Source organism: Triticum aestivum, chromosome 3A (genome assembly GCF_018294505.1).
Source record: "Triticum aestivum cultivar Chinese Spring chromosome 3A, IWGSC CS RefSeq v2.1, whole genome shotgun sequence".
In the NCBI taxonomy this organism is placed as follows: domain Eukaryota; kingdom Viridiplantae; phylum Streptophyta; class Magnoliopsida; order Poales; family Poaceae; genus Triticum; species Triticum aestivum.
Genome location: NC_057800.1, coordinates 496168953 through 496180652, shown reverse-complemented (window position 1 = coordinate 496180652; position 11700 = coordinate 496168953). Strand labels below are relative to the sequence as shown.

At 45.6% G+C, this 11700-nt stretch overlaps 1 protein-coding gene across 1 annotated transcript; it reads left to right on the top strand.

The window, feature by feature from the left end:
- The first annotated feature begins 2777 nt into the window (after positions 1 to 2777).
- On the top strand, positions 2778 to 5366 carry LOC123061828 (LEAF RUST 10 DISEASE-RESISTANCE LOCUS RECEPTOR-LIKE PROTEIN KINASE-like 1.2). The gene is made up of 3 exons (XM_044485108.1): positions 2778 to 3682; positions 4470 to 4508; positions 5048 to 5366. The coding sequence occupies exons 1-3, from the start codon at positions 2968 to 2970 to the stop codon at positions 5260 to 5262; spliced, it is 969 nt and encodes a 322-aa protein (XP_044341043.1). The 5' UTR covers positions 2778 to 2967; the 3' UTR covers positions 5263 to 5366.
- The last annotated feature ends 6334 nt before the right edge of the window (positions 5367 to 11700 follow it).

Sequence of the window (11700 nt, the reverse complement as noted above, 5' to 3'; positions counted from 1 at the left end):
AGAGTAGTAGCCATGGCTTCCTGATCCTCGAAGCCTTTCCGGATAGATCGGGTGGTGTCGTCCGTCCCGTTGTACCTCCACAGGGGATGTATGTGCTATTGAAGAGGTTGGACTCCTTGGGCAATGGCCGTTGCCATCACGTCGATGATGATAAGCCCATCATGTGTCAAGCACCTCACTTGAGCGGCAAGATGAGCCACCTCGGGGTCATCCTTTTGCAAGGAACACTTCGAACACTAGTTGAAGCGCTTTTTGGGGGCGCAGGGGAGAAGATGGGAAGTCTATAACTGACTGGATCGAAAAGTGGGACATCGGCCATATAAAACCATTAGGTAGCCCACGTCTCGGTATCCTTTCTAGGGGTACCTGGTGGATAGCCGGTACTCGCAATGCGACATACCTCGGCTCCGCCCACCTCATGAAGTTTCCCATTTCAGGAGGAGGCCATCAAGCAAAAGTATTCCCTCCATAGCTCGAAGTGTGCCTCGCATCCGAGGTACATCTGACAGAGGGCAACGAATCCCGCGATATGAAGGATGGAGTTGGGTGTTAGATTGTGGACTTGGATCCCGTAGAATTCAACAAGACCCCGAAGGAACAGATGGATGGGGAACACAAGACCTCGCAACAAGAAAGGGACAAAGCAGACTCGCTCCTCCCCATGTGGAATGGGATGGTTGTCCATGTGCTCTCGCCCGTCCAAGGATATTAAGCCGGGGCGAGTGGAAGCAAGATCTGGAGTCGGCAGATAATCTAGGGTTGAAAGATGGTCCAGCCAGTCACCCTTGAGAGGCCCGTGGGGGCATGTTGATCAGTCTGTGCTGCTCGCCATGGCCGGAGCTCTCGAGCTAAGCTCTAAAGAGAAAATTTTCATGTTGAGATGAGATGCAAGAAAGCAAGTGTACGGTCTTGGTTGAAGCCGTGGATTAAATACCAGTTAAATCAAGAAAGGGGGACGCTTCGATGTCTAGCCATAAATGGACCTATTCCCCAGATGGCACGAAGATCGAAAATAATTGTTTTAATAACATAAGGGCCACATATGGTGGGACCCAAGGCTAAATCCTCGGTAAAGGTTCTCGGATTACATAAAATAAAGGCCACTTGATCCGATGTATGGAGGCCGAAGATATGTTGCGGGTCCCGGAGTTGACCTCGAACTGATAGAGAAGGAACTCGCCTGCCAAACCGAAGCCATTGGTCTGAGGATGGAACTTTCTTCCTCGGCTTCGAAGACAAGTTCAGGGGCTACTGACGGTGTCCTGGACTAGGGGTGCCAACCTATGTGGCCCACAGTCCATGGGCCAAACTTACGGCCCAATGATCTTCACAAGGAAGGACTCTAGAAGCTACAAATCCTGGCGTGATCAAGACGGACACCGCTGAAGGCTTGGCGTATACTTCAAGGACAACTCCAATTGTCGACGTGGTTATTCCTAATTGGCAACCGACCATATGTAACCCTAAATACCCCCCAGTGCCTATATAAGCCAAGTGGTTTAGTTCGAAGAGGCACAATCACAATTACCAGCCTTAGAGTTTAGAACACAACACACGAACTCGAGGTAGATCATCTTGTATTTGATACTCCATCACAACAATATAACTGAAGCAGGACGTAGGGTTTTACCTCTTCGAGAGGGCCCGAACCTGAATAACATCGTCTCCCTTGTCTCCTGTTACCCATTGATCTCAGATCCACAACTCGGGACCCCCTACCCGAGATTACCCGATTTTAGTACCAACATTGAGCTCAAAGTTCTGGTTTAACATTGGGACATAAAGCAAATGTTAATTTTTAATTTCAGATCATGGATTAGAAGGCATGATCAATTCAAATGACAATTTAAAATATAGGTTTCAAAACCTGTGTCATGTCAATGCAAAGTGGCTGCCATGACAGCATTTTGTGAAACATGTGCCATCTCAGCAAAAAAAAGTTGTCGTGACAGTACCTTCCGCTAGCCGCGCATGCAACGCTCAAATCCCAAGCCGAGTGCACGTGCGGGTACGACTGGACTACGCCTGGACAGACGGGCACACCTGGCTCACAAGACCGGGCATTCAACACCCAGGCCCAGAGCTGGGCGCATGCGCGGGCCTGGCTGGCGCGACTGAAGCAGCCCGACGCGGGGAGATTGCACTGCCAGGCAAGTCCGCGCAGGCCATTGCATGTCGTACAGCGCGCGAGACCCCGCATGTGGGCGCGGCCGAAAGAGCCCATGAGGGTAGCAGCGTGTGCGCCGGCGGTCCATACGTCATGGACCCATAAGACCTGTTGCCCCGATACGCATCGTCTAGGCAGATCGAATGGCACAGATAATCCCTGGCAGCGTCCGTGACACGCCACCACAAAACGGACAGTGCGGAGGGCACTCTCGCCTGCGAAGCCCCCTAGAAGGCGGGCACTATAGCATTCCTTATAAAAACCGGCAAACTTCATTCCCTCAATTCTTTCGAAAATCTAGAAGGTTCGACTGAAGTATAAAACATACGACTAAATATTGAGGATCGGGGCATGGGCAGTGGGGTTGATCGACGGAGAATCTGGACACAGGGCAGATGTAGGGTTCCGGCGCTCGCGACGCGTACGGCGAACTGTCGAAGGGCAGCGCTCGCTCGGCGTGTGTGCATCAGGGCTCGGCAGCGCTGGACCAAGTGGAACGTGGTGCTTTCCCTCAAAAAGAAAAAGTAAAAGTGGTGCTGTGGTGTGCTCTCGTGGGCTAAAGTTCTAATCTTCCGGTGCTACAGCCCGGTAGCTTCGCCTCGCTCCTCAAGTTGGAAAAGGTCGTGGAATGGATCAGCTGCTCCCTTGACTCGTGGTCGTTGTCTCCTCTTGGCACCAAAACATTTCCACGCACCGTAGAACAACCGATCGATTCCACCCAGCCCGACCGCCTTATTACTCCCTCGATCGATCGCCGGCACCCGCCCCGGTCTTCTTCCTCAGCGACAGCGATCCACACCATGTACCATCTCCTCCTCCTCGTCCTGCTCCCCTTCGCCACAGCCGACGCCCACGCCGCCGCTTTCTGCAGCAACGCCACCTGCGGCGGCCAGAGCATCACCTACCCATTCTGGCTCGCCAACTCCGGTCCCAACTGCGGCTACCCGGGCCTGGGCGTCTCCTGCAACGACAACGCCCCGATCATCGACGTCCAGTTCCACCAGTACAGGGTCCTGCGCATCGACTACGCCAACCGCGCCGTCTCCCTCGCCGACGTGGACGCCTGGAACACGACCTGCCCGCGGCTCAGCTTCAGCCTCTCCGTCGACCCGCGCTCGTCGCTGCAGCTCACGCCCTCCAACTCCAACCTCACCCTCCTCTACAACTGCAAGGCCGGCGTCCCCCGGCCCTCCGCTGTGAAACTCGACGGGTGCCCGGAACAGAGCATGGCCTGGTACGTGCTCCCTGATGACGACGGGGTCACGGGCGACGCGCGCGCGTACGGGTGCGAGGAGGCGGTGACGACGCCGGTGCTGACGAGCCCGCGTCGTCCGGCGAACCCGTCGCTCCGTGAGGTGCTCAGCGGCGGGTTCGAGATGCGTTACGACGATCGGTCCGAGCGGTGCGGCGCATGCGAGCAGTCCGGCGGACGGTGCCGATACGGGCGCATCGAGGAGCACGGCGGGACGGGGTTCGCGTGCGTCTGCGACGACGGCGCGAACAAGCTCCGGTGCGGTACGTACTACGCACTCCTACTGATTTGCTCATTCAGCACTGCCTAATGCATAGATTCTGCGGTCGACCTCGAATTTTCTTGGCGAACCGCTGCTGCGCTGATAGAATGTCTCTCCGCGCGCTTGCGAGCCGCAAAGTCAAAGTCTTGCGTGCTGGTAGTATGCGTTGACCTCTAGTCAGCTGGTGATTGGTCGACTGGCACGTTTCGATCACGACTGATATTTGTGTACAAATCGTGCAAAAGACTGACCATTCCAAATACTGAATAGCATATTATAATCAAGAGAAAACAGAGAGCTGGCATATGTAATGTGGAAAATTTTGGTTTTCTATGGCCTCCGAAGCTTCGCATTCATACACTGCTTGCCAAGTCAGACGTGGAGCTATGGCCTATGGGGTTGGCAACCAGGATGTGACCAGTAGCAGTAGACGACGGCATATGATGATAGCAACCCTCCATCAGCTGCACGGCTTCCCCCTCCGTCCGGAAAACCTTAGTCCTAGAAATGTCCTCCTGGAAATACTTGTCATCAAAATGGATTCTTTTAATCCATTTTGATAACAAGTATTTCCGGACGGAGGGAGTAAGTTTGCAAAATGAATCATATTTTGGATGGAACAAAAGTAGGAGCTAGAGATCTAAAACTTGCTTCGTAACCCCATCATGCCTTTACATAGAGTCAATGTAATACAATGATAACTTACGGTACATCAGCATAGTAGCTCCATGAATTTCAGTAAATATATAATTCATCTACTAATTAGCATTTGCGTTCAACTATTGCAGGGGATGCCCGCTCTTTACGCTGGAAGAGACAAAAATTGTGTAAGAGACATCTCTTATTCTCGAGTTCATCATTTAGCTTCTCCCTTGTTATATATTGTTATCAAACTAGCTAATATCACACTGCAAACGGGAGCACAAGACTTAATATAAGACAAGACAGGTCTGATATTTCAAAAGGGATTATTAAACTTGCTCCCACTAGGTGGACTTAAAATGTTAGCAGACCCCATTTGAATGGTAGAGTAAATCCCTGACAAAATGAAATTTTGAGTCTAAACGTGAATAGGTATTTTACCAGCCGAGTTATATCTCACACGTGTGAGATGTACATACACCCTTGTCTTATTTATTTTTGTTTTCCGTATCTTGATGAATAGGCAGAGCGCTTGCCATTTCTGTCAAAAATAAATTACCAGCCATATCTTTTCACAAGATACTTAAGTTATGAACGAGTATAACTTCACATATGTTTCTCTCATTCAAAGTTACTTGACTGGAGTAGTATGCTAGGTCAATTCCACTCAACCAATCTAAATGCTACTGCAATCTCCCTTAATGTTTTCCCCTCTTATTTGCAGATAAAATAGCAAGCACATCGAGCGTAGTTCTGATATTCTTTGCATGTTTGTTGGTCTATAAGAAATATAATTCTGTAGTTTCGGGGAGTCGTCTTCAATGCTCCTTCCATGAGCCTGTTGAGGTTTCCTTGAGTCTCTTGACAAGTCACACCGGATCTGGCTCATCTAGAGGTGATGCAGAGTTACGACGAGACAGTGGTGATCTTCTCCGGTGACATTCTGGCTTGTAGGCTTCATGAACGGACAACTTGGCCCCTAAATGGGTTTGGTGTAAATGACAAGTGATTAGAGGGAATAATGTTTACAAGATGTATGGCCAGTTATTAGTCTCATGGTCGAACAATAAAGATGGTTGACCCCCCCCCCCCTCCCCCACACACCCACACACCCACAAAGCAAGAAGAGGAAAAGATGTAAACTACTTTTAATTACCATATTTATCTTATGTTTTAGTCATAGGGAAGCTTGACTATTAAGAAGGGTTTCATGATAAATTTAAGTGTGCGAGACAATATCCTTTGAGATCATATGCCCACACTCATGTCCAGACATAACCCCAAGAGAGAAGTTTTGTGAGAAGCCCATATAATCTAGTTGGTGTTTCTTGGTGTGACCCAGATATTACACCTAGAGGCACAAGGCATCTCGGAGTCTTTGGATGAAATTTTTGGTGGGACTGTAGATTGCATTAGGAACTACTGGACCAGCCCGAAGAACCGTCGGATCCAACCATGAGGCTCCAAAAGCGTGTGAAGCTCCTCCCTTAATGCCATAAACACTCTCTCCCACCACTGTTGGCCCTCAAAAGCGTGTGAAGCTCCTCCCCTAATGCTATAAAGCCTTTTTGCCTTTGAGGCTAAAACGACAGTTGCATCAGGAAGACGATGGACGCAGCCGGAGTGAACGTGCCTGGTGTCGTCTACCTAGGGCTCGCTACCGCAGTGACGATCATCGCCCCCATCATAGCCACCACACCCACCTCTATTTGCAAGGCATTGTGATAACCCACAAGTATAGGGGATCGCAACAGTTTTCGAGGGTAGAGTATTCAACCCAAATTTATTGATTCGACACAAGGGAGCCAAAGAATATTCTCAAGTATTAGCAGCTGAGTTGTCAATTCAACCACACCTGGAAACTTAATATCTGCAGCAAAGTGTTTAGTAGCAAAGTGATATGATAGTAGTGGTAACGGTAGCAATAGGCAATAGTAGTAAAAGTAATATTTTTGGTATTTTGTAGTGATAATAGCAATAGCAACGGAAAAAAATAAATAAGCGAAGAACAGTATATGGAAAGCTCGTAGGCAATGGATCAGTGATGGAGAATTATGCCAGATGCAGTTCATCATGTAACAATCATAACCTAGGGTGACACAGAACTAGCTCCAGTTCATTGATATAATGTAGGCATGTATTCCGAACATAGTCATACGTGCTTATGGAAAAGAACTTGCATGACATCTTTGCCCTACCCTCCCGTGGCAGCGGGGTCCTTACGAAAACTAAGGGATATTAAAGTATCCTTTTAATAGAGAACCGGAACAAAGCATTAACACATAGTGAATACATGAACTCCTCAAACTACGGTCATCACCGGTAAGTATCCCGATTATTGTCACTTCGGGGTTAACGGATCATAACACATAATAGGTGACTATAGACTTGCAACATAGGATCAAGAACACTCATATATTGATGAAAACATAATAGGTTCAGATCTGAAATCATGGCACTCGGGCCCTAGTGACAAGCATTAAGCATACCAAAGTCATAGCAACATCAATTTCAGAACATAGTGGATACTAGGGATCAAACCCTAACAAAACTAACTCGATTACATGATAGATCCCATCCAACCCATCACCGTCCAGCAAGCCTACAATGGAATTACTCACGCACGGCGGTGAGCATCATGAAATTGGTGATGGAGGATGGTTGATGATGACGATGACGACGGATTCCCCTCTCCGGAGCCCCGAACGGACTCCAGATCAGCCCTCCTGAGAGGTTTTAGGGCTTGGCGGCGGCTCCGTATCATAAAACGCGATGATTTCTTCTCCTTGATTTTTTCTCATCGAAACTCAATATATGGAGGTGGAGTTGGAGTCGGAGAGGCAACAGGGGGCCCACGAGGTAGGGGGCGCGCCCCCACCCTCGTGGCAAGGTGGTGGGCCCCCTGGCCTTCATATTTTGCAGGTATTTTTCTTATTTTTTGAAAAGTGTCTCCGTGAATTTTCAGGTCATTTCGAGAACGTTTGCTCCTGTACATAAATAACACCATGATAATTCTGCTGAAAACAGCGTCAGTCCGGGTTAGTTCCATTCAAATCATGCAAGTTAGAGTCCAAAACAAGGGCAAAAGTGCTTGGAAAAGTAGATACTTGGAGATGTATCAACTCCCCCAAGCTTAAACCTTTGCTTGTCCTCAAGCAATTCAGTTGATAAACTGAAAGTGATAAAGAAAAACTTTTACAAACTCGGTTTGCTCTTGTTGTTGTAAATATGTAAAGCCAGCATTCAAGTTTTCAGCAAAGATTATAACTAACCACATTCTCAATAACGCATAGGTCTCAAGTTTACTCATATCAATAGCATAATCAATTAGCGAGCCATAATAATAAAACTCGGATGACAACACTTTCTCAAAACAATGATAATATGATATAACAAGATGGTATCTCGCTAGCCCTTTCTGAGACCGCAAAACATAAATGCAGAGTACCTTTAAAGACCAAGGACTGACTAGACATTGTAATTCATGGTAAAAGAGATCCAGTCAAGTCATACTCAATGTAAACTAACAGTGATGAATGCAAATGACAGCGGTGCTCTCCAACTGGTGCTTTTTAATAAGAGGATGATGACTCAGCACAAAAGTAAATAGATAGGCCCTTCGTAGAGGGAAGCAGGGATTTGTAGAGGTGCCAGAGCTCGGTTTTGAAACAGAGGTGAATAATATTTTGAGCGGTATACTTTCATTGTCAACATAACAACCAAGAGATGGCATATCTTCCATGCTACACACATTATAGGCGGTTCCCAAACAGAATGGTAAAGTTTATACTCCCCCTTCCACCAACAAGCATCAATCCATGGCTTGCTCGAAACAACGAGTGCCTCCAACTAACAAGAGTCCCAGGGGGAGTTTTGTTTGCAATTATTTTGATTTAGTTTGCATAAAGCATGGGACTGGGCATCCCGGTGACCAGCCATTTATCTCGTGAGTGAGGAGCGGAGTCCACTCCTCTTGAGAATAACCCGCCTAACATGGAAGATACAGACATCCCTAGTTGATACATGAGCTATTCGAGCATACAAAACAGGATATTTATTTGAAGGTTTAGAGTTTGGCACATACAAATTTACTTGGAACGGCAGGTAGATACCGTATATAGGTAGGTATAGTGGACTCATGTGGAATAACTTTGGGGTTTAAGGGATTTGGATGCACAAGCAGTATTCCCGCTTAGTACAGGTGAAGGCTAGCAAAAGACTGGGAAGCGACCAGCTAGAGAGCGACAACAGTCATGAACATGCATTAAAATTAATCAACACCGAATGCAAGCATGAGTAGGATATAATCCACCATGAACATAAATATCGTGAAGGCTATGTTGATTTTGTTTCAACTACATGCGTGAACATGTGCCAAGTCAAGTCACTTAAATCATTCAGAGGAGGATACCACCCTATCATACCACATCATAACCATTTTAATAGCATGTTGGCACGCAAGGTAAACCATTATAACTCATAACTAATCAAGCATGGCATAAGAAACTATGATCTCTAGTTGTCATTCCAAACATGTTTATTCATAATAGGCTGAATCAGGAACGATGAACTAATCATATTTACAAAAACAAAAGAGGTCGAGTTCATACCAGCTTTTCTCATCTCAGCCAGTCCATCATATATCATCATAATTGCTCTTCACTTGCACGACCAAATAGTGTGAATAATAATAATAGTGCACGTGCATTGGACTAAGCTGGAATCTGCAGGCATTCAATAAACCGGAGAAGACAGGGCAATATGGGCTCTTTTGTCAGATCAACAATAATGCATATAAGAGCCACTTCAACAATTTAATCATGGTCTTCTCCTATCGACCCCCAAAGAAAAAAAAGAAAAAAAAACTATTTACACGAGAAAGCTCCCAACAAGCAAAAGAAGAACAGGAAATATTTTTGGGTTTTCTTTTTAATTACTACTACAAGCATGGAAAGTAAACTAATTAAAAGTTGCAACTAATTTTTTTTGTTTTTCTTAAGGTTTATTAAACACACAATAAGAAAGCATAAAAGGGAAATTAAACTAGCATGGATGATACAATGAAAAAGTATGAGCACCGACATCTAGCAATGAGTGTGTGAACATAAATGTAATGTCGGTGGGAAATACGTACTCCCCCAAGCTTAGGCTTTTAGCCTAAGTTGGTCTATGGCCACGGCTGGCCTGGCGGATATCCATAATAGTAGTTGGGGTCGTGCTGTGATGAGGAAGAAGAAGGCTCAGATTGCCAGTGGCTGACAATCATCTCCGGATCCCACTGGTAATTAGACTGTCGTGAAGGATCAAATTGTGGTTCCGGCTCTGGCTCCTCGGCTGGTGCAGGGTTCCGGTAGGCGCGGATAGCCGTCAACAGAACAAGGTACGTGCCTACAGTCAAATCAAACAAAGAAGGAGCAGGCAAGGTAATAGTCTCAGGATGATGTTTATTAAAGAACAATTGATATTTAAGCTCTCCTTCCCTATTCTTAACAATAAAATCATGTGCTACTATACTTTTATAATCTAGATAAACACGAGGCAACACTTTTTCTTCCTTCTCAGCATGCCTAATAGGTATGTTAAAATGTGCAGCTAGGCGTGTAGCATAGATGCCTCCAAAGATGGGGCCATTGGTACGGTTCAGACTTAACCATTTGGCAATAATGCCGCCCATACTAAAAGAATTATCACCGTATAAACCATGGTGCAAAATAATAATATCAGGGATACTCCGGGTTTCCACAGTTTCCGCGTCCAATTAAGCAACGACTAGCAAATAATGCAAAGTAACGTAAAACAGGAAAGTGTATGCTAGTGATTCGTGCATCAGAAACCTTCCTTGTTTCCCCTACAGTGATAGTGTCAATAAATCCCTCCACATCATCATGATGTGGTTCTTTTGTGTTGCCCTCAAAAGGGACTAAACAAATCCGACAAAAATCATAAAGTGACATCTCCTTATGCTCATCATATAAATGAAACTCCACCGTAGGTGGTGAGTTCCTAGAATGAAAATGAAAGTTTTGCACAAAGGTATTTGTGAGCAAGAGATACTGATCACATTGGTTGTGGAGGAAAGCGGTAAGGCCTGCAGTCTGAGCCAATTCATGGAAATCTTCATAAATCTCGACTGCTCTTAAGAAATCCTCGGAAGGCCATTCACACGTCCGAACCTCCGCGGTGTGAGGCAGATTATACTTAGGCCTTGGTGCCTTTTCCTTCGAGCTTTGGCTTGATGAGCCCCTCAAAAGTCTCCTCATCATTTTCTGAAAAAATCTGAAATTTTTAGTAACTTCAAAATAAAAGTAAACCAAACTCAATAATATTGATAGTAACTACTCTACAAGTACCTAGGGCCTATATCATGCATCAAAACTACTTTTGACCATATATATTTGACATGCAAGCTCAAGAACAGGGTCGCCTAAGCAGCAAAAATTTACAATGAATAAAGCACTAGAACAAAAACTAATTGGACCAATGGAGGAGTCACATACCAAGCAACAATCTCCCCAAGCAGTTTTGTGAGAGGTGCTTTGAGCAAGGAGATCGAAAATGGCAGCAAGATGGGCTAGAACTCATGCTTGAGCTGGTTATTCATGTTTGTGGGAGGAAGATGAAGTGTGTGGGTGCAGGAATAAGTGGAGGGGGGCCACCGTAGGCCCACAAGGCAGGGGGCGCGCCCTAGGGGGGTGGGTGTGCCCTCCACCCTCGTGGCAAGGTGGTTGGCCCTCCTGGTGTGTTCTTTGTTCCATAAATCCTCAAATATTCTAGAAAAAAATCATATTTAATTTTTCAGGGCATTTGGAGCACTTTTATTTTTGAGGTATTTTTATATTGCACGGATAATCAGATAACAGACAGAAAAATATTTATTTTTATTTTATTTAATATAAATAGCAGAAAGTAAAAGTGGGATACAGAAGGTTGTGCCTTCTAGTTTCATCCATCTCATGATCATCAAAAGGAATCCACTAACAAGGTTGATCAAGTCTTGTTAACGAACTCATTCCGAATAACATGGAACCGGAGAAATTTCGAATAACACTATGTTACCTCAACGGGGATATGCACATCCTCAATAATAAGAATATCATATTTCTTCTTGATAGTAGGAAGAGGAAATTCAAACCTCCAAATATAATCGATTGGATTTTTCCAATAGAGTTGATACTATGAACTTGAGGTTGTTTCCTCGGAAAGTGTACCGTGTGCTCATTACCATTAACATGAAAAGTGACATTGCCTTTAGTGCAATCAATAACAGCCCCTGCAGTATTCAAAAAGGGTCTTCCAAGAATAATAGACATACTATCGTCCTCGGGAATATCAAGAATAACAAAGTCCGTTAAAATAGTAACATTTGCAACTACAACA